This window comes from Myotis yumanensis, unplaced genomic scaffold, assembly GCF_028538775.1.
Source record: "Myotis yumanensis isolate MYYU_CA2020_CCGP unplaced genomic scaffold, mMyoYum1.0.hap1 SCAF_12, whole genome shotgun sequence".
NCBI classification, from domain to species: Eukaryota; Metazoa; Chordata; class Mammalia; order Chiroptera; family Vespertilionidae; genus Myotis; species Myotis yumanensis.
The window spans coordinates 59,640,001-59,663,219 of record NW_027223763.1 but is presented as its reverse complement, the minus strand read 5'-3'; the positions used below and the strand labels follow the sequence as shown (position 1 = coordinate 59,663,219).

The following is a 23,219-nucleotide window of genomic DNA, read 5'->3' as shown; positions in this document are numbered from 1 at the left end:
ACCACTCACCTACCTGCCTGCCTGATCACCCCTAACCACTCTGCCTGCCGGCCTGATCAACTCCAACTGCCCCCCCCTTTCTGGCCTGAGCACCCCTAGCTGCCCACCCCTGCTGGACTGATTGCCCTCAACTGCCCCCTGCCCCCGCTGGCCTGCTCACCCCCAGCTGCCCTCCCCTCCTGGCCTGATTGCCTCTAATCGCCTCTGCCTTGGCCCTGCCACCATGGCTTTGTCCGGAAGGACGTCCAGAAGATTTCCAGAACGTCTCCCAGTCTAATTAGCATATTACTCTTTTATTAGTATGGGTGCATGGGTGGGGGCTGGCTGGTCTGCCCTGAAGGGGGTCTTGGATCAGGTTGGGGTCCCCTTGGGGTGTGGGGCCAGCCTGGGCGAGGGGCCTGGGGTGGTTTGCAGGCCAGCCATGCCCCCATCGGGGTGAGGATCCCCGCTGTGGGGCATGGCTGGCTTGGATGAGGGGCTGAGGGCTGTTTGGAGGCAGTTTGCAGGCTGGCCAAGCCCCAGGCTTTGTCCGGAAGGATGTCCGGAAGGTCTCCGGCAGGTCTCCTGGTCTAATTAGCATATTACTCTTTTATTAGTATAGATTCTCAAATTGGTATTTCCAGCCTCTCTCCTTTAACCCAGGCTACATCAAATTATTTCCACTTGCTCTTTGGCTGAGTGGCTCGGTTGGAGCATAGTCCATCCCGTACACCAAAAGGTGGCAGATTCAATTTATGGTCAGGCTACATATCTAGGTTGTGGGTTTGATCCCTGGTGGGTGGGTACAGGAGGCAACCAATTGATGTTTCCCCTCTCCCCCTCTCTCTCAAATCAATGAGCATAATCCTTGGGTGAGGATTTTAAAAAGTTAAAAGAAATTATTTCCACTTGCTTATGAGACACTTCCATCTACTTTAAAAAAAATTAAACTTACAATTTATAATAATTTACTATATGCCAGGTATTGATTATAGTACAGGGGATACAAAGATAAAATATTGTGACCCTGAAGAGCTTTCATAGGTAACATGACAGGCACTTCACGTTCAGAGCACATAAAAATGAGGATCTGAGAGTCCTAGAGGGACTAGGCAGGTAATGTGTATAAATGAAGTACACTAATTGTGTGTAATAGTTAGGATAAAGTGGGAAGTAATGAGGTCTTACACTAATTGTGTGTAATAGTTAGAATAAAGTGGGAAGTGATGAGGTCTTTGGAGAAGTAATTTTTATAAATCTTGTTAAATATATTTTTTATTGTTGATAGTATTACAGTATTTCCCACTCCCCCTCCCCCCCCACCCCACCCCTTAACCTCTTCCTCCCAACCGGTACCCCCCCCAACCCCCCGCAGGTCTTCACTACCCTATTGCCCATGTCCATGGGCTATGTATATAAGTTTTTTGGTTTCTCTCTTCTCATCCCCCCAACCCTACATTGAGAATGTCAGTCTGTTCTATGCCTCCGTGCTTTGGGTAGAGAAATAGTAATTTTTATGTGAAATCTATGATTAAAAATATTGGCAACTAATTAAAATGATTTTTTTCTTGTTAATTCTCCCCCAAGGATATTTTTCCCTTGATTTTTAGGGAGAGTGGAAAAGAGAGGGAATGACAGAGAGAAACATGGAAGTGAGAGAAACACATCGATTGGTTGCCTCTTGCACAAGCCCTGAGCAGAGCCAGGGAGAAAGGAGCCTGCAACCAAGGTACATGCCCTTGACTGAAATAAAACCTGGGACCCTTTGGCCCGCAGGCCGATGCTCTATCCACTGAGCCATACAGGCTAGGGCCAAATGATTTTAAAACACTGGAACAATGCAGGTCAAAAATCATGTCTAAGTTTGGATTTAGCCTGTAGGTACCATCAATTTGCAGCTTTTGTTAAAACATGATTTATCATACATGGGTTTGGATTTATGGCAGGCCCATCCCCTTGGGTCTTTCATAGTGCCCCATGCCAGAGCAAACTGGCCTGAACCATTGCCTGGCCTCAGCCGATAGGCTGCAGGAACAAAACAAGACATGACTTCATAATCTTTCTCCAATTCTGCTCTTTTTTCCTTAATCTTTATTTTGCTTTCATTTATTTGCATTTCTTTTATTCCAGTTTTCAACTTTTTACATAACAAAACTGTAGTATGGCATGTTAATTGTTCCACAACAGTTTTCTTTGGACCAAAATTATTTACATAGTGTTATTTTGGGGTAGACATTTAACTTTTTTTTTTTTATTCTTTAAGGTAACCTTTTATTATAATAGTAAAACATATAAGTATGTTTATATAGTAGTTTATTATGTTAAGAACTTATAGTTTACTACTTTTTTCCCCCCCTTTGAACCCTTAGTTGCACATAGGAAATGTTTATGAGGCTGGGAAATTGAACCTGTTGACAGTTATTCAGTTATTAAATGAAGTCTTGAAAATAATGAAATATGAATGTTGTCAGGCTGACCAAGCAAAACTGACAATAGACCTTCGCTTCCTTGAAAAAGAGGCCAAATTACAGAGAGAAAGATTATTGGATCTGCAGCATATGAGGTACACTAGTAAGATTCTCTGTTATTTTATTGGGTGAGGAGTAGAATGGTTTTAATAAATTCTCAGCACAACTCATGTAGTTTAACAACTCTTTAGCTTTGGCAAACAAGTGTGAACATTTTACTAGTACTCAAAAACCTGTCATTAGCTTTCAGAGAGACACATGAAGTAGAAAGGAAAATTAATGTAATTTTTTTTATGTCTGGAATATATTATTTGCTGTGAGTGATAATTCTTTATGAAATAATTTTAACTTTTCTATTGCTTTTCTTTTGTGGGATCTTCTAATAAAACTAGGCTTCAGGCCCTAGCTGGTTTGGCTCAGTGGATAGGCCTGCGGACTGAAGGGTCCCAGGTTCGATTCCAGTCCAGGGCACATGCCCAGGTTACGGGCTCGATCCCCAGTAAGGTGTGTGTAGGAGGCAGCCAGTCGGTGATTCTCTCTCATCATTGATGTTTCTATCTCTCCATCTCCCTTCCTTTCTGAAATCAATTTTTTAAAAAAAGGATCTAGAGAAATTAAATTAAACAAAACAAAACTAGGGCTCAGAAAAGTTTTTTATTTGAGCAGAGTGACTGAGAGTTATGGGCTGTCTTTAGGCATGGACAGGACAGTTAAGGGGAGTAGAATTTTGATTCGAGTTCAGAACCAGGAAATAAATTATATTTTATTTTTTTATTGATATGTTTTTGCCTGGCCATTGTGGCTCAATGGTTGAGTGCTGACCTATGAACCAGGAGGTCATCTTTCAATTCCTGGTCAGGGCACATGCCCAGATTGCGGGTTCAACCCCTAGTAGGGGGGGTGTGGGAGACAGCTGGTCAATGATTCTCTCTCTTCATTGATGTTTCTCTCTCCTCTCTTTCTCTCTCTGAAATGAAGGGAGAAGGAGAGGGAGAGGGAGAGAGAGAGAGAAACATGGGTGTGAGAAAGAAACATCAATCAGTTGCCTTCTGTACACACCCAGACTGGGGATTGATCCCACAACCTCTGCATGTGTCCTGACCAGGAATGGAACCAGTGACCTTTCGGTGCATGGGACTATGCTCAACCAACTGAGCCACACTACCCAAGGCTGAAAAAAATTGTATTTTAAAGATAAATGGAGTAATAGGTGTATTATTGCTTTCTTTTTTATTTATTTGTTTTGTTTTTATTTTATTTTTTAAAATCTTTATTTTTGAAAGTATTACATAGGTCCTCCTCCCCCGCCCCTCCAATAACTTCTTTTGGCCTGCTCCTGCCCTCCTCCCATCCCAGGCCCTCACCACCCCATTGTCTGTGTCCATATTTATTTTTAGATAGAGAGGGAGAGGAAGAGAGAGATAGAAACATTGATGAGAGATAGAAACATCGATCGGCTGCCCCTAACAGTTACTCAGTTATTAAATGGAGTCTTGAATGGATCCCACAACCCAGGCATGTGCCCTGACTGGAAATCGAACTCAGAACCTCTTCGTCCATGGGATGATGCTCTATCCACTGAGCCACTCCAGTTGTTTTCTAGTCTTAAAAGGAATAAAGGTATTTTAGGTTCTGAGAGTTTATTGTGAGAGTTTATTCAACTTATATGTGCTGTATTGACTTTATTTCTTTCCTTTTTCTACAAACTTCTTAAATTTCACTCAATAATTTTATTATATATTCCTGTTTTGAATAATTATTTTTATGCTATTATAGGCATAAATTAGAAGAAGATCTTACAACTATAACACATTCTATTGTTGAAAAACAAGGAAAATGGCATAAAAAGTGGAAAGAATTTCTTGGTTTGTCTCCTTTTAATCTAATTAAAGGTTGGACTCCAGTAAGTAATAGTGACTTGCCTTTTGCCTTTTTCAGTTTTTGTTATTTGTTTGTTTGTTTGTTTGTTTTCTTTATTGATTAAGGTATTACATATGTGTCCTTATCCTCCTAATGCCCCCCCACCCATCCCACTCATGCCCTAACCCCCCTGGTGTCTGTGTCCATTGGTTAGGCTTATATGCATGCATACAAGTCCTTTGGTTGATCTCTCCCCCTTCCTCCCACCCTCCCCTACCTTCCATCTGAGGTTTGATGGTCTGATAGATGCTTCTCTGTCTCTGGATCTGTTTTTGTTCATCAGTTTATGTTGTTCATTATATTCCACAAATGAATGAGATCATGTGATATTTATCTTTCTCTGACTGGCTTATTTCGCTTAGCATAATGCTCTCCAGTTCCATCCATGCTGTTGTAAATGGTAAGAATTCCTTCTCTTTTATAGCGGCGTAGTACTCCATTGTGTAGATGTACCACCGTTTTTTAATCGACTCATCTGTTGATGGGCACTTAGGCTGTTTCCTAATCTTAGCTGTGGTAAATTGTGCTGCTATGAACATAGGGGTGCATATATCCTTTGTGATTGGTGTTTCTAGTTTCTTGGGATATATTCCTAGAAGTGGGATCACTGGGTCAAATGGGAGTTCCATTTTTAGTTTTTTGAGGAAACTCCGTACTGTTCTCCACAGTGACTGCACCATTCTGCATTCCCACCAGCAGTGCACGAGGGTCCCTTGTCAGCACTTGTCGTTTGTTGATTTGTTGATGATAGCCATTCTGTCAGGTGTGAGATGGTACTGCATTGTTGTTTTGATTTGCATCTCTCGGATGGTTACTGACTTTGAGCATGTTTTCATATGTCTCTTGGCCTTCCTTATGTCCTCTTTCAAAAAGTATCTAAGTCCATTGCCCATTTTTTGATTGGGTTATTTATCTTCCTTTTGTTAAGTTGTATGAGTTCCCTGTAAATGTTGGAGATTAAACCCTTATTAGTGATAACATTGGCAAATATGTTCTCCCATGCAGTGGGCTTTCTTGTTGTTTTGTTGATGTTTTCTTTTGCTGTGTTTTGTTTTGTTTTTAATTTTTCTGTTATAGTTGGCATACAGTATATTAGTTTCAGGTGTACACATAGTGTTTATACATTTATATGACCTATGAGGTGATCACCTTGATAAATCTCGTACCTATCTGACACTGCACATAGTTATTATAATATTATTGACTGTATTCTCTATGCTGTCTTTTATATCCCCATGACAATTTTATAACTACCAATTTGTAATTCTTAATTTCTTCCCCTTTTTCACCCATCCCTCCAACTCCCCCTCCTATCTGGTTACCATCAAACTGTTCTCTGTATCTATGAGTTTGTTTCTGTTTTGTTTGTTCATTTGGTTTTTAGATACCACATGTAAGTGAAATCATATGGCATTTATCTTTTTCTATCTGACTTACTTCACTTAGCACAGTACGCTGTAGGTCCATCCATGTTGTTACAGATGTCAAGATTTCATTCTTTTTTATGGCTGAGTCATATATGCACTACTTTTTTTTAAAATTGATTTCAGAAAGGAAGGGAGAGGGAGAGAGATAGATAGAAACATCAATGATGAGAATCATTGATCAGCATCATCCTGCATGCCCCCTATTGGGGATTTAGCCCACAACCAGGGCATGTGCCCTTGACCAGAATCGAACCTGGGACTTTTCAGTCTGCAAGCTGGCGCTCTAGCCACTAAGCCAGGGGTTCTCAACCTGTGGGTCGCGACCCCTTTGGCGGTCGAACAACCCTTTCACAGGGGTCGCCTAAGACCATCCTGCATATCAGATATTTACATTATCATTCAATAACAGTAGCAACATTACAGTTATGAAGTAGCAACGAAAATAATTTTATGGTTGGGTCACAACCTGAGGAACTGTATTTAAAGGGCCAGAAGGTTGAGAACCACTGCACTAAGCCAAACTGGCTAGGGCTGCTCTACTTTCCATTCACCTATTGATGGACACTTAAGTTGCTTCCGTATCTTGGCTATTGTAAGTAATGCTGCAGTGAACATATGGATACACCTGTCTTTTTGAATTAGTGTTTTGGGCTTCTTTGGACAAATACCCAGATGTGTCTTGTTATAGACTTTCTTTTATTTTTTATTTATTTATTTTTTAAATATATTTTTATTAGTTTCAGAGAGGAAGGAAGAGGGAGAGAGAGAGAGAAACGTCAGGGATGAGAGAGTCATTGATTGGCTGCCTCCTGCATGCCCCCACTGGGGATCAAGCCCGCAACCTGGGCATGTGCCCTTGAGCGGAATCGAATCTGGGACCCTTAGTCCGCAGGTCGACGCTCTATCCACTGAGCAAAACCGGCTAGGGCTATAGCCTTTGTTTTAAAGTCTGTTTTGTCTTGTATAAGTATTGATACCTCAGCTGTTTTGTTTTTGTTTTTATTTTCATGAAGTATCTTTTCCATCCCTTTACTTTCAATCTGTGTGTGTCTTTCTATCTGAAGTGAGTCTCTTGTAGGCAGCATAGGTAAGGGTCTTTTTTTTCTTATCCATTCAACTGCCCTATGTCTTTTGATTGGAGTATTTAACCCATTTACGTTTAAAGTACTTATTGATAGATATGTAGTTATTGTCATTTTATTATTCATAGTCTTTTTTTTTTTTCTCTCAAAAAAAATCTCTTAAACATTTCTTGTAATACTGGTTTGGAAGTGATGAACTCCTTTATCCTTTTCTTGTCTGGGATTGACTTGCCTTTTGGAGAGTAGTTTAATATAAGGCAATCTCTTGATTTATCATGTTACAGAATGACTTAGAAATGCTGTGTGTGTTTATGTTTGTCATTTTTCATTTGATCCTAAAGATCAAATGTTTTGTTTTTGTAATTCTTCTAAATACATATTAGAGTATTAATAAAGTGGCTGTTGTGATTTATAGTTACTATTTTTAGAATCAGAGAATTGTATTAAAAAATGAGATGTTCCTCTTGATGTTACAAGTACTATTACATTTGAGATATAGCTGAAGGCAAAGTAGTATCCTTGTTCCTAATATAGTACTCCTTGTTTTTTTATTTTTTTAGTACTCCTTGTTTTAAAAATAATTATAGGATAATTTATATGCATAGTAATTCTGTCTTTGTTGGAATCAACCAGTCATAGATTAACTTAATATTGTTGTGTGGTAGTGAGTAAAATGTGTATATTTCAAATTATGAATTCTCTGTTTTAAGGCTGTGGATCTTTTACCACCTATGTCTCCTCTTTCATTTGATCCTGCCTCAGAAGAAGTATATGCAAGAAGTATTCTTTTGCAGTATCCTGCTTCGCTTCCAGGTTGGTTATTTTTTCTCTTTTAAATTTCCTTCTCAATATTTCTCACTATGATAACTGTTCCAAGCTGAAGTTACAACACAATGCCTATAATTGTGTTCTAACTACTCAGCCTCCAGTGTTCTATCTATTCCATATTACGAATGGCTCTCAGTGGTCTTTCTGTGGTGTAAATATGATCCTTTTCATCTCCTGGTGTAATACACATCAGTAGCTTCCTATCATCCATCACCTTTAGGAAAAAATAAAGAACAAAGTTCCAGGTGCTTTTTTTAAAAAAAAAATATTTTTATTGATTTCAGAGAGGAAGGGAGAGGGAGAGAGAGATAGAAACATCAATGATGAGAGAGAATCAGTGATCGTTGCCTCCTGCATTCCCCCTACTGGGAATTGAGCGTGCAACCAGGGCATGTGCCCTTGACTGGAAATGAACCTGGGACCCTTCAGTCTGCAGGCCAATGCTCTATCCACTGAGCCAAACCAGCTAGGGCAAGCATGTCAAACTCAAAGGCTAACACGGGCCAAATAAATGAGGCATGTGGCCCATGGGCCACAAGTTTGACATGCTTGGACTAGGGCTCTAGATGCTTTTTTACTTAGCAACTTTTACCTTACAAACTTTGTTATATACCACAACAAATGTATTTCAACAGTGTCTACCTCCATCAGATGGTGTTTATAGTTGTGCATAATCATTTTAGTTTATGGTTGTCTGGTAAGTTTGTGTTATATTTGTATTTGTGCTCATTTTTGGGATAATATATAAATCTCAGTAATTTCATTATAATTAGCTGCAAAAGCATAGAGATTGAAAATGTTATAAGTTGGTATACTATTATGATGAATTGAAAGGAAAACTTTACATAGTGTACATTGGCTTCTTATATAGTAACTAGAAGCCTGGTGCATGAAATTCATGCACTGGGGGGGGGGGGGGCTCTCTCAGCCCAGTCTGCACCCTGTCTAATCTAGAACCCCTCGAGGGATCGGGTTTAAATGGGCAGTCAGACATCCCTCTTACAATCCAGGACTGCTGGCTCCCAACTGCTTGCATGGCTGATTGCCTCTAACCGCTTCTGCCTGCCAGCCTGATTACCCCTAACCACTCCCCTACCGTCCCAATTGCCCCCAACTGCCCTCCCCTACTGGTTCAGTTGCCCCCAACTGCCCTCCCCCACTGGCCTGGTCACCCACAACTGCCTTCCCCTACTGGCCTGATTGCCCACAACTGCCCTCCCCTGCAGGCCATCTTGTGGCCACATGGGGGCGGCCATCTTGTGTGTTGGAGTGATGGTCAATTTGCACATTACCTCTTTATTATATACTAGAAGCCCGTTGCACGAAGATTTCGCGCAATAGGCCTTCCTTCCCCTGGCTGCTGGCACCGGTTTTCCTCCGGCACCTGGGACCCAGGCCTTTGGTCTGGCCGCAGCGAGGCTTGGCTTCTCCACTGCGGCTACAGTGGAGAAGCCAAGCCTCTTCAGTCTTCTGTCTTCAGTCTTCAGTTTTTGGTCTTCACTCCGGCCAAAGCCTTCAGTCTTCCCTCCGCGCCTGCGTATGCAAATTAACTACCATCTTTGTTGGGTTAATTTGCATAGTCACTCTGATTGGCTGGCGGGTGTAGTGGAGTGACACCAATTTGCATGTTTCTCTTTTATTAGTGTACATGATACTTGGGATACGTGTATAATAGTCTTTCAGAATCTAACGTGTTGAAAGAAGAGGAGCCCCTGGAATATCATCCTCTGTCATCTAGCAATGGCTTTCCTTAAAATTTAAAAACATATTAGAATGGAAAAATCTAAAGAGTAATTAATTTTTCTGTTCTTTTAGATACACCTAAACAGCATAACCAGGAAAATGATTGTAGAAGAGCTAGTGATATACTGGGAACTGTATATGATCTAACCAACAGGTAAAACAAAATTGATTTTCATATTGATTTTCTTCCCCCTTTGTTAATAATAGTCCCATCTTTAGCCAGTTTCCAAGCTTTTTTAATGTGGGAGAGTCCATAATTTTCTTCTCTTAGACAGTATTTTTCCACTGCGAGTCTATATTTTCAGGAAAGATTCAACATTTCTGATACATGGGCATATTTTTTTCTTCTTTATAAAAATGTTGGGATTCATGGGAATCTTCTAATTTTTTATGAAAAACACATATATGGAGATAATCTAATGCAAGTTTGGGAATTTGAATTGTTGTCTTTTCTGTCTGTGAACTTCTTTGAAATCACTTGTAGCTTTTGACTAAACCCAAGAGTTTAGGAACCTTTGAGATCATCCACTTTGTAGTTTTCAGCCTGTATTCTGCAGCATCCTCTGGTTCTGTGAATTGAATCTAATTCAGCCTGTTGGCAGTCCCACCTTTCCCACTTAAACCTGAGCAGTTTGCTCTTTTATCTCTATTATATGTTGGGGTTTTTATATGCCATTTGATAAAAAGTTCATTCTTTTAAACAAAGAAAGGCTTCTGGTTCATTTAAATCCCATAATTTAATATATGAAAAACTGAACCTACTTAATTTGTTGTAATTTAAGGCGTATTCTTATATTTTTATTGCCTGTTTTTTTCTGTTACCCCTTTTTGGCCCATAAAACTGATGCCAGATTATATAAGAAAAATTTTTTTTTTTTAAATCCTCATCTGAGGGCCAGGGATTGAGCCTGCAACTGAGGTACGTGCCCTTGACCTGAATTGAACCCAGAACCCTTCAATCCACAGGCCAACTCTCTATCTACTGAGCCAAACCAGCTAGGGTTATAAGCAAAATCTTTAAATGTATGTAATATACTTGGGGAATATATTTGTTTTTTTATTAAAATTAAGCATTATTAAGTAGCAATCAAATACTCCCTTGGGAATAGCCTTTGGAAAGAAATAGTCTTTTTCTTCAAGGAGCTCACCATCTTGTGATGGCATCTTAGTGCCCTTGGTGCATAGATTATTGGCTCTCCATCAGAGCTTTTGGTCATTTTAATGTTGAGTTTTTGGAATAATTAAGATAAAATTGCAGTAGATAGTTAATTTTTTGCCTTTGATATGTAGATTATATTCGGTTTAGGAGAAGCTGAAATGAACCATTTCAGTGATTTTGAATTGTTTGGAAGGAGCATATTTGCTATTTTATAAAATATTGGCAAAGTGTTAATTTTATATTTCTGGCTATGAACAGAAAGTAAAGCACTGACATTTAAAAAATATATGTCTGTGTGTGTATTGATTTCAGAGAGGAAGGGAGAGGGGGAGAGAGAGAGAGAAACATCAATGATAGAGAATCATTGTTTGGCTACCTTCTGCATGCCCCACACTGGGGATCGAGCCTGCAACCTGAGCATATGCCCTGACTGGGAATTGAACCCTGACCTCCTGGTTTAAAGGTCTGTGCTCAACCACTGAGCCATGCCAGCCAGGTGCACTGACATGGTTGATGTTGAAAAGTGGTCTCTGGTAATCCTGCCTTTCATATAACCTAGAATAGAAAAGCTTTTGGCCACAAGAAGACCCAGTACATGATTGAATTTGAAAGTTCTTTCAAGGTGAAGATAAAGTTGTCAATGCTTAATTAAAGGCTTTAGAAATTTAATAATTTATTTTAGAATTATAATGAAAATGTATATAAGGTTTTTTTAAAAAAAAATGTTTATTGATTTTTTTTTTTTAAAGAGAGAGGGAGGGAACGAGATAGAGAGATGGAAACATCAACAAGAGAGCAACATCATCTATCAGCTCCCTCCTATGCGCCCTACTAGGGATTGAGCCCGCAACCTGGGCTTATGCCCTGACTGGGAATTGAACCAGCGACCTTTTCATGGGTCAACATTCAATCACTGAGTCACACTGGCTGGTCAAGATACATAAGGTTTTTATGTTTATTCAAAGGAGCAAGGGAATGTAAGAGATTAAGGAATACTATGTGTAGAATGCAACAAACAAAGTGAATAACCTTAGGACTATTGTTAGTATAACATATTTCTATAGAGCAAAATTCAGCATAAGAGATATTGATTTTGGTCATGAAATATCAAAAGAATCTGAAAGTCTCTGTTACAATGAAATTCTGTGATCTAAAGATTTAGGATGTTGTAATAATGCCAGTCTAATTAATTGAATTTCTTCTTACCCTTTATTCAAGCTTTTGAGTGTTCATCAAATCATTTAACCCTTGTAAAAAATGCTGATGACTTAAAATATATAGCAGGTAAGGCAAATATTTATAATTTGGGAGGCAGATACACAAATTGAGCTGCAGTATTGCTCTAATTGTCACCATACCTCCGTAGAATAAACTGCCTTTTGATGACCGGGACGAATTGAGAGAAATCGTAACGGACAGATACGGGGCAGACAGTTTTTTAAGAATATTCAGTTATATAACGTATATGGGATTCTTTCCTCCTCGTAACTTGGATTTGTTTTGTTTTATTTTTCCTTTTAGCCCTGCTTCTTCCCTGTTTCAGCCAGTTTCATCATCAGATGGAAATAGTGTTACAATATTTGAAAAGGTACATTTTAAAACAATTTTTAATTCTGATTATATTTAGTATAAAATATTTATTTTTGTTGATACCCCAATTAAATTAAAATTTTATTTTCACATTTCCCAGTATTTGCACATTATGTACCATTTCGATTTACAATTCCCTGTTGCTTCTACAGGGGAATATTCGAATTATTTAATTGTGCCAGTGAACATATAATTTTACAATAATGTTAATAAACTTTTATAGGTTCATGATAACTCAAGAACCTCTAATGAAAATCAGGCACAATTATTAAGGTTTTAACTTATGTCTGTCATCTTCAGGACATGAAGATTGGAACATCTAGAGAAGAAACTGAAACAATTTCTAAGAAAACACCAGAGTGTGAAGGGGAAGACTTTCCATCATCATATATTGCAAAGAATACAAAGAGTAGTGCATTAGGAGGCCCTCTGCCAGTTAAAAAAATTGATCCATTCCAGAAAGAGCAAGATCACCTGGCAGAAGAGGTTAGAAAAAGATTGTAAAAAGTATACTGAAATATCTCTTATTTTCTCTATAGTGTTGTGATTGAAAATGAAGTACAGTTAATTATTGATTTACTGGGGGAAATTTGGGGAAGGAGGTCACAGATAATATATAAAAGTCATGGTTAAAGCAAAATTGCTCCTCCCCAAAGTAGAAATAGATTTCATATAAACTTAGTTAAGATTATTTCCATGCTTTAGAACTCATGTCCCATCCTATAAATATCCAAAAGTATAAAAATAATAACATGTATGCTATTTTTGGAGTTAACCATTACATATCAGTTGTTGGGTAATTATACCCAATGGTTATGCTCTATTAAAATACGTCATGAATGATGTCTGTTGCTTAGCTGAGCTTCCTCTCTTTTTGAATATTAGAACAAAATATTATCACTGAGCAAAGTTTTTGTCCTGCTTTCTAAGTATTTCAAAATAATTAGGTGCATCATTGTTCATGATCTAGGTTTTCCTAACTTAATGCTGTTCTACTTTTTATTGACAAGTGTCTACAATATTACTATTGCTCAGTAGTATTACAGAACTCAGTTTACACAAATGCTCAAGCATTTCTAATGTTATTTTTATTACAGTTTCCCACAACATCCCTTAGCATTGTTTGAATTTAGATAAGCATTCAGAGAATAAATCAGCTCCTGAGAGACTAAAAGAAAAATTTGGCTTAGTACTCTTAAAAAAAAAAAAAAAAAAATATATATATATATATATATATATATATATATATATATATATAGTTTATTTTTCCATTGATTTTTAGAGAGAGTGGAAGGGAAGGGGAGAGACAGAGAGAGAGAAACATCGATGTGAGAGAGACACATCAATCGGTTGCCTCCTGCACCCCCCCCCCCCCCCCCCCCCAGGGCTAGGGAACCTGCAACCCAGGTACATGCCTTTGGCCAGAATCGAACCCGGGGCCCTTCAGTCCATGGCCAATGCTCCATCCACTGAGCCAAACCAGCTAGGGCTAGTTTAGTACCTATTGATTTAGGTATTGGAGTTCTCTCTTTTATCTCAATTTTGATAAAAGTAAATGAATATTGTCCAAATAAGAGAGCTGGATGTCAGACATTTTTCTTGTTTGTAACATGAGGAGGTTGGGCCAGTTTTATGGCCTCTAAATATTTTTCTTAAAAATATTTTTATTGATTTTTAGAGAGAGAGGAAGGGAAAGGGAGAGAGAGAAGCATCGATTTGAGAATGAAACATGGTTTGGCTGCTTCCTGCATGCACCCTACTGGGTAATCCAGCTGAAACCTGGGTTTGTGCCCCAAACTGGGAATCGAACTGTGGCCACATGTTGGTGCACGGGACAATGTCCACCCACCTGACCGATAGCAGCTAGGGCTCTAAGTATTTTTAAATTTCTAAAGTCCTATTGTTTTCTTTGTTAGGTGATTACACTAAAGAAAAGATGGTCAGTCTTTTTTCTTTCCCGATGGAAGGAAAGGCACATTCTCTGGTTAAAAGTATTTATAGTAGCAGTGGAATGGATGTGATGGAAAAGGAGAGCCCTCAAAACCTCAAAAAGCTCTGAAAATAAAGTGAAATGAATCTTATTTATTAGTGTTGGTGACAGGAATATTTAGTATTTGAGTTCTAAAAAGCCCTGTTTTCACAAGGGAGGGTAAGTGCAGGCCAATTTGATTATGGTTGTTGGAAATTTATTCTTTATGGATTTCAAGGGTCAGATGTTTTTTTGGATTTATTCACTTTTAATTAATACAGAGTGCTATTTTCATTTTGTATACTTTTTTTTATTTTAGAAAGTATCTATGCCTTGTTCACTAATTTATATTTGATAATGAGATTTCTGGCAAAGAAATATGTTGTCAGAATGTATTCTATTTATTAATAGAAGTGTTACTGTACAAATGGTTTATAATTAAGAATCTGCTTGCTTTAAAACTATCATTTTAGCAGATATAGAGTTGTCAAGCTCAATGATGTAGCAGATGGTAGTTTAGTTTTAGGTCACTGTGTAGTCAGAACTACCTCCAAATCTTCCTAAGTATAAAGCGTCTTATCTGTTCTCTCCTTTATAATGGGATATCCATTTAAAATAAGGGAGGAAACTGTTTTGTGTTACCTTATAGCAGCAATTTTCAACCAGTGCCGCAAGAATTTTTAAAGCATGCAATACCTGACTATTTAGTCAGGGCCACTGACCTCTTTTCTCTTAGATTGTCAATAAAAAAATGATAACAGCTAGTACAATAATAGCCATCTGGTGTGAACTAATAAAAATTATATTTATTATTTTTGTCATATCGGCATAAAATATATTTTTTGATGTGCCGCAGAATTTTAATAATTAGTTTATGTGTGCCATTAAATGAAAAAGATTGAAAATGGCTGCCTTGTAGGATTGTGCCTAGTCTGTAGGGAGTATCTGGGAGCTACACTGTTGAGTGTACTTTTATGCTATCTGCAGTGGGAAGGGCTGCTGACTAAAGTGCTTTCTGTTATTATCAGGGCTTTTTTTGCATTCTATCAATGGGCTTAATTTGGAGGTGATTTTTGCTTTACCTTTTCTTTTCTGTTTTAGGTTGTGAGGACAGTATTATCTGATTCACCACAGCTCTCTACAGGAAAAGAAGTAAAATTAGAGGAACTGATTGACTCTCTAGTTTCTAACCCATTCTTAACTAGGAAACAAATTCCCCGAACTCCAGAAAACTTGAGTAAGTTAATAATGTTTTCTCTATCACTTATTTTCTTTTTTATACATTACCATTATTAGAACTATGGTCTGACAAATCTTTTGGAAGCTCACTTTAAAACTCTTTTACTGCCCTAGCTGGTTTGGCTCAGTGGATAGAGCATTGGCCTTCGAACTGAAGGGTCCCATGTTCAATTCCAGTCAAGGGCACATGCCCAGGTTGTGGACTCAATCCCAGTAGGGGGTGTGCAGGAGGCAGCCGATTAATGATTCTCTCTCATCATTGATGTTTCTGTCTCCTTCTCCCTTCCTCTCTGAAATCAACAAAAATATATTAAAAAACAAAAACTCTTTTACTTAAGTTTAGTGGCAATGGGTTTTTGTTTTGACGTAAGGGATTTTTATCGAAGTATTACATGTGGGCACTCTCACTTATATGGCAGTCCTCTTTAGTAAAATTATTTTGCCCTGATACTGTACAATTTTGTTTTTTGTTTTACTTGACTTTTTCCTGGAAAATATTTTAGTTGATCACTTAAAAAAATCCTCTGCCTTCACATCTGATCTGTGATCAATATTTATAGAGTATAGAGGTTTGATATCCCAGGCAGTAACCAGCAGCATCAGCCAAAAACTGTGTGCTCAGAGATCTTTCCTACCTCTCCTAAGCCAGCCAGAATGCCCAATACATTTTTTAAAAATATGTTTTTATTTATGTCAGAGAGGAAGGGAGAGGGCGAGAGATATAGAAACATCAATGATGAGAGAGAATCATTGATCGGCTGCCTCCTGCACACCCTCCAGTGGGTATCGAGCCCACAACCCAGGCATGTACACTTGACTGGAATTGAACCTGGGACCCTTCAGTCCGCAGGCCAACACTCTATCCACTGAGCCAAACCGACTAGGGGCCAATAAATTTTTTTAAATAACTTATAATTTGTGTAGATAAAGTTCTGATACTGTCCTTATGTAGGCACATCATCCTGGTTGAGTGGTTAAATAAAATTTCCATTTTGCTGCTAGAAATAATATATTCAAATTTAAATTGATCACTTCAGGTTGAATTGAATCACAAAGCCTAACACACTGTTTTTGCAAAGTTATATTGAACACAACCTTGCTCATTTGTCAACATATTGTTTATGGATGCTTTCATGCTACAGTGGCAGAGTTAAATAGTTGACGTAGACCAGATGGCCTGCAAAGCCTAAAATATTACTTACTCTCTGGCCTTTTACAGAAAAGGTTTGCTGAATTCTGTCCAAAATATCTTTTTGATACATACAATTTGTATGTGCTGTACAAAAGTATATGTACATTTCAGGAATAGGTTTTGTTATTTGTGTGTGATTAGTTGGAGATAAGTTCTTTGATCTTGTTGGGCTTTGGTATATTGTGGAGCCTTATCATTCAACTAGCATATCTGTGGAACATATACTCAGTAGCTTTATCTTGAGCACTAGAAATGAAATGTTTATTTGCATGCTGTGTTTGGGAATATTGGTAAATTGTGTTTTTTTTTCTCCCCCTTTAATTAGTCAGTGATATTAGGAGCTCATGGAGAAAAGCTATTAAAATAGAAGATAACAGAAGTACAGAATCAATTCAAATGGATACTGAACATAGAGAAGGTTTTAAGGATATTGATTTTGGCATATTACATGAAACTCTTCCAGAAGATGTTGGTCATTTAAGTCTTAATAGCTCCAATAGTACAGAGGCCAATTTTAAATTGGAACCAAATAGTCCTATAAACAGTAGCATTTTCCCAGAAGATGTTGTGGGAGAAAGACAGACTACTCCAAAATCAGACTCCCATGTACAGGCTATTTACAGTAGATACGAGGCTCTGAAAAAATCTCTTATCAAGAAAAAGGAAGAAACTTACCTCTTTAATTCTGAAATACCTGAAAGACACAAACAAGAATTGAGCCCTGCTCCTCAAACCATGCAAACAGATCATATGCTTAACCTGCTGGACACTCAAGATTTGCATACTGACTATACAAAACCATCTTTACGAATGTCCCTTGGTGAAAGAAAACGGTCTCTTTCACCACTAATCAAGTTTTCTCCAGTGGAACAAAGATTGGGGACCACGAGGCCATGTAGTCTTGGAGAACTTTCACCTTATTTAAAAGGTAAGATTAAATAAACCTGTGCATGTTAACGTGCTTAAGTTTTCTCTCAACTTCTCATAAAAATAGTACACAATGAATGCTACATGATCTTTGTTAATGTGACAAAATATGCTCATTCTTTTGGCTAGGATGAGAAAAGTGTACCCATCACTATTATGGGTACTTTCAGAATCTCTAGTGATGTGTATGTAGTTTACAATTAGTCTGGGATGGTTTGAAAACAAACCAAAAACTTGAAACCTATTGCTTTTGTAATACAAACTAATAAAGGTAAATTTCATCAAAATCTTCTTGGCTACTGGAAGATGGTTCTAAAAAAGTTGAGAAACACTGTTATGTGGGACGCGGTTACGGTGTTTTGGCCAGGTTTAAGCCTCAGACTAATGAAAGGACAGGGTCCTCTCATTGCCACGTGCAAGTCCCAGCTGGAGGGCAGGGCCCTCCCTGCACAATTATAGCCAACGGCTGTGGTTGTAAGTTTGATCCTATGGCCCAAACATGTAGCCCCACGTGCCTTGTGATAGAGTTCGGGTGCATGTAGTTGAGTGAGGTTGAAACTCACGAGAATGCTGTAACCAACTCTGTTAAATATCATTTTTGTAATATAATATCTGTGATTTGCTTTAAAATAAATTTGGTGTGGGTGGGATGATAAAACAAGGTCAGTGTATTAGTTTTCTAGGTCTGCCAAAGCAAACTGAGTGGCTTAAATTGAAATTTATTGTCTCTGCAGACAATAAGTTTTGGAGGCTAGAAACCAGCCTCAAGGTGTTGGCAAGAACCATGTTCCTTGAAGCCACTAGACTAGAGGAAGATCCTTCTTGCCTCTTCTGGTAGCCTCAGGTGTTCTTTGGCTTGTGGCAACAAAACTCTATACTTGCTCTGCCTTCCTCTTCACATGGTGTTCTCCCCCGTGTGTCTCTGCACTTTCTTATAAGGGCCCGTCCTACTCTTCAATGACCTCATCTTAACTGATCATATCTGCAATGACCTTATTGGAAACTTCAACATATCTGTGTGGGGGACACAATTTAACTCATTAATAGTTAGTATTAAATAATTATTGAATTATTGAAGCAAACTACATTAGGTTAATCATAATTCTCTTTTATATATGTTTGAAAATTTTAAACATAGACTTAAAAAAACTGCTCTTAAAGCATGTTAGAACAGATATGGGTCTGGTGATAATTCATTATATGTCACTCTGATTTGCCCATGATAATTAAAAACTGGTATATTGAAAAGTATTCTAAGAGGGTTAAAAAAAATATTCTAAGAGGGATATATTGATATTCTCTGGAGAATACCTCAGCGAGAATGATGGTAATTTTATCATAGTTAAATATCTATATGTGAACTTTATCCTTAAGAAGACTGAAATTTGCTACTACTTGGAGTCTGTGCTATTTGATTTTTTTGGTAATGTTTGCGTATCCTTTTCTCTTTTTTAAAATCAATTTTGCAGAAGCAGAAATCTTGAATAAGAGCCTTGATGCAAAAGAATCGCCGTCTGAATTGAAGAGATAACTTACTTACGTTGCACACTTCAGTTGAAGCAAGTTGATTTAAAAATAGACTTATAGCCCTAGCTGATGTGGCTCAGTAGGTTGAGCATCCTCCCATGAAATGAAAAGTCACCGGTTCGATTCCTGGTCAGGGCACATGCCCCGGTTGCTGGCTTGTAGGAATTGTGCAGAAGGCAGCTGGTTGATGTTTCTCTCACACATTGGTGTTTCTCTCCCTCTCCTTTTCTCTCGCTAAAATAAATAAAAACAACACAAAAACAAACAAAAACACCCCAGACTTATAGGGGTGGGTGGAGGTGGAGGAGTTTTGGGGGGATAAATGGTGATGAAAAAAAAACAAAGCCAAAAAAATTTAAAAGCACCCCAAAACTGGTATTTTTCAAGGTCTAAAAAGTCTTAAATAATTCCCTTTAGCCTCTTCTAATGTTTTTAGGTAAGTGGAGTTGAAATGTGAAGTATTTGGAAAGCAAACATCAAGTTATGTGAAGCCATTTTGATTTCTTGAATAATCTTGTAAGCATTAAGAAAATGGCAAAGTAGTAGTTAAATTTACTATAATTTCAGTTAACTAACATAAGGATGAGTAGTTTTTGATGTACATTTATTACATGGTTAAGATAATAGCCATTGAATACATTGATCTTTCATTTTAGGGAAATATAGAACTTTTATTATTTCTTAATGAAACATTCTGGTACTAACAGAAAATAAAAGAGAAACATAGTGCTTTGAGCTATGTAGTCAAAAGGACAAAGTTTGGAAAGCTCTAAATAGGTTTCATGATTGATTATTCAAGTAGGTTGATGCTGAAAAATGATATTTTATGGAATAAAGTGCATGTGGTATGTGAAGACTGGAACAGAATAAATTTAGTAAAAAAGGAAAAAGATGGAAGAAGATGACACTTTTAAGGAATCCTATCAAATTGAATCCATTCATTGGGTTGTATAGCAGATTTATATTTAGTCTAATTTAGACTATGAGAATTTAACTTAACCCTACTTTTATATTTTAACAGAAAAAAATGCAAATTAAAAAATGTCTGTGTGTTTTCTTTTATTGCGGAGGGGGGATGGTGAGGGTACTGTTTTGTGGGAAAGGAGCTAATTTTGATTATATTGCTTTCTTCCTCAGTTCCCCAAAGCCTACAGAACAGTCTCAAAATAACTTGAGAAAACTGAATTTGGGGTTAAATAACTTGCTCAGTGTCACACAGCTAAGTCAGTGGTAAAGCTAGGATTTGACCCTATTTTCTTTCCTTAATAAACCACAAGTAACTAAAAGGCCAGGACAGTAGGATATGGCTCAGAAATGGGAGTCAGCTGTAAGGCCTCTTGTACAAAACCCTGCCTCACTCAGTCATGGTCTCTGGCCAAGAAAATGGCTTGTCTCTAGAATCAAGTGAGTACATCCCATAGCTCTCCATGAATCAGGAGGAATGAATACACACTGGAAGGCATAGCACCAACAGTACCCCTCTATGTTGTCCCAACTCTTAACCATTAAAATCATGTCCACTTGCCAAGAAACTGACAGGGAGAGGAGAAAAGGGGAAGGGAGAGTTCTGGAAGTAGGTGGGCTTAATTATCTTTCACTCATTTTGGGCTTCTCTAAGTTGTTTGTTCAATCCCAGTTTGAAGGCCAGTCTGAGAAAAGACAGAAAAAAGCACATATTTGCAGTGGGAAAAAAAAAGCTCCTAAGGTGCTATATTCCTTTATTAGTTAATACAACAAATAAGGGACTTTATAGGTATACTGGGAAACTAAGTTCTCTATCTTAAGAAAACTCAGTATCTGTAAATCCAAAATTTAATGTTAGGAAGGATAGGGCATCATCTAAGTACCAGAGCCATTACTAGTCAATATATATGATTTCATCTAATTCTTATACTGTTAAGATAGTGATTATTATACCTGTTTTGCAGATGGGCTGAAGCCAGGGAGCTTACATGACTTGTCTTAACCTCTAGAGTGCCGGGGAGCGTGATCGCGCTCCTGTCTTTCCCCAAAAGTGCCGCTCCTCCTGCAGTGTCACTATTAGATGCTAGTAGTTCACTCTTTGTTGACAGATGGCACCCAAGTGCAGATTACTTATGATGCCGAATGTTTGTAGTTCTAAAATTAACCACTGGCATTTATCTGCCTAATTTTCATAATTTTTTCCCTAAACTGCTGTAAAATCAGCAAAAATGCATTGGCAATTTTGGCATAGTTCCTAGGATATTGGTTGGCACTCAAAGGGTTAAATGGACTCAGGGAATCACCTGCACTACATAGATTCTATAGGTCTAAAATGGGGATTAGGAATCTGCATTTTAAATATGCTTCCTTGGTAATTATCAGACTAAAAAGCTTAAGAGCTAACCCTAGCCAAGTTAGCTCAGTTGGTTAGAGCATCATCCTGATATGCTAAAGTTGAGGGCTCAATCCCCAGTCTAACCAACAGAGCCACCCCACCAGGGCAAAGTCAATTTTATCTAAAGAAAAAACAGGAATTCTTGAGACCTGTATAAAAGGAAACCCTATTTTTTCCTACTCTGAATAAACTAAAATATGTTTAAGGACATTTTCCTCAATGCAAGGAAAGTGTATGCTAAAGTAAAATTCTCTTTTACATAATGTTACATATGCATAGTTCTCCCTAGTGAATGCCAAGTCTACATCCTAAATTTAAAATATTTGTGGGTCCCCTATGAGACTTTGTAAATATGTTCTACATGCTCTAGTTCACTTGGCTATGAAACTTGCTAGATATAAAAAAGAACCATGCCCTTCAAACCACAAAATGATCACATATAGTTAACCAGTAACTTGATCAACAAAAATTTGTGAGATTCAGATACAAGCATTTTGTTACTACCATTTTAATTATTAGAGTCACTAATGTGCTACTTTAAAAAGTACATTTATACCTTCAGAGTTTTTTTCATCTGGAGCCTTTATAGTAACTTATTGCCAAAGGCTCCAAGTAGATGAGTTTAATTACTTGCATCTGGTTAGCTTCTTGCTCTTCACAGGTAGGGGACCTTGTCATCCACATACAGCTGTAAAGTTGTATTGCTTATATTTAATCTGTATACAGACCTAATGTCTCATTTGTAAAAAGAGAGGTGAGAGGAGTTGATCAGAGGTTTCTTGGCTCTAAAATATGTAGATTGCTTTAATCTTTAAGGCAGCTGGAAAGGGACATTTTAGATCTGTTTTCTGATTTCACCATACCACATTGCCAGTCCAAATTAGGAATCTTATCCGTCCCTCAAAGTAGTTAATCTAAGAATCTGATTCAGTATTATCCAATTTCCAGACAAATGCAGATGGGAAAGTGATCTTGCCCAAAAGTGACCTAACCACTATTGAAATTATTTAACTTACTGGACTTCAGTTTCCTCCATCTATAAAGGGAATTATATAAAGTAATGTACACTTCAAAAGCTAGGATTTTTATGATTAACACTTATCAGTGGGATAATAGTGGGATGTAATAGGAAAGGGGGAGGATCTGTAATCATATTGTCTAGGTTCAGCTCTATTAGGCCATACCAGTTTTCTCATTTATTAAAGTAGAGATAAAAGTAATTTACTTCATAGGTTGTGAGGATTAATAAGAAAATGCACATCAAGTGTTTAAGAATACCTGGCATTTAGTAAGGGTTCAATATGTTGCTAGGCTCCATGTCCAGTAATTCTGGAGTATGTGTGTGGGGTTGGGGCAAAAGAATGGCTTAGTAGGTGGTATTGCTAGCTGACACAGTACTGAGTATGTGCCAAGCACCATTCTAAATGCATTCTAGGTTTTAATTTAATCCTTTTAACAATCCTATTTTGTAGTGCTATTCTTACCCACATTTTATAAATGAGAAAACCCAACAGCAAAATTAAATACCTTGCCCAGTTTACAGAGCTAATAAGTGAAGGCACTAGAAAGAATACTAACTCAGCTCAGGTGGTCTAGCTCCAGATTCAATGTTCAATCACTGTTACAGTTGCTATGAAACATCCCTCAGGTGATGGGGAGCTAAGATCACAAAATCAAATTTACCAGTAAAACAATACTTGTGGGCAGGCAGAAGCTTTAGATTTACATATTAACCCCTTCAAATTATTTCAAATAAGACCATATTTTAAATTGCTAACAGCAAATGTTTATTTATGACTGAAGCCAAGAA

The 23,219-nt window shown here is 37.7% G+C and overlaps 1 protein-coding gene and 2 non-coding genes across 3 annotated transcripts in view; all 3 read left to right on the top strand.

Annotated features, from left to right (window-relative positions):
* The window catches only part of HAUS6 (HAUS augmin like complex subunit 6), a 41,358-nt gene extending 21,281 nt beyond the window's left edge, over positions 1 to 20,077 (top strand). The window contains exons 9-17 of the mRNA XM_070431725.1: positions 2,349 to 2,542; positions 4,224 to 4,350; positions 7,587 to 7,689; positions 9,520 to 9,601; positions 12,128 to 12,194; positions 12,497 to 12,682; positions 15,267 to 15,402; positions 16,922 to 17,524; positions 18,993 to 20,077. Of these exons, the coding sequence (XP_070287826.1) occupies positions 2,349 to 2,542; positions 4,224 to 4,350; positions 7,587 to 7,689; positions 9,520 to 9,601; positions 12,128 to 12,194; positions 12,497 to 12,682; positions 15,267 to 15,402; positions 16,922 to 17,524; positions 18,993 to 19,054 (1,560 nt within the window). The 3' untranslated portion in view covers positions 19,055 to 20,077. The remainder of the gene's footprint in view (positions 1 to 2,348; positions 2,543 to 4,223; positions 4,351 to 7,586; positions 7,690 to 9,519; positions 9,602 to 12,127; positions 12,195 to 12,496; positions 12,683 to 15,266; positions 15,403 to 16,921; positions 17,525 to 18,992) is intronic.
* Positions 1,903 to 2,033, top strand: LOC139021330 (small nucleolar RNA SNORA42/SNORA80 family). The gene has a single exon (XR_011473451.1). It is a non-coding gene; the product is annotated as a small nucleolar RNA SNORA42/SNORA80 family (small nucleolar RNA).
* On the top strand, positions 11,912 to 12,042 carry LOC139021325 (small Cajal body-specific RNA 8). Its single transcript, XR_011473446.1, has one exon. It is a non-coding gene; the product is annotated as a small Cajal body-specific RNA 8 (non-coding RNA).
* Positions 20,078 to 23,219: the final 3,142 nt, after the last annotated feature.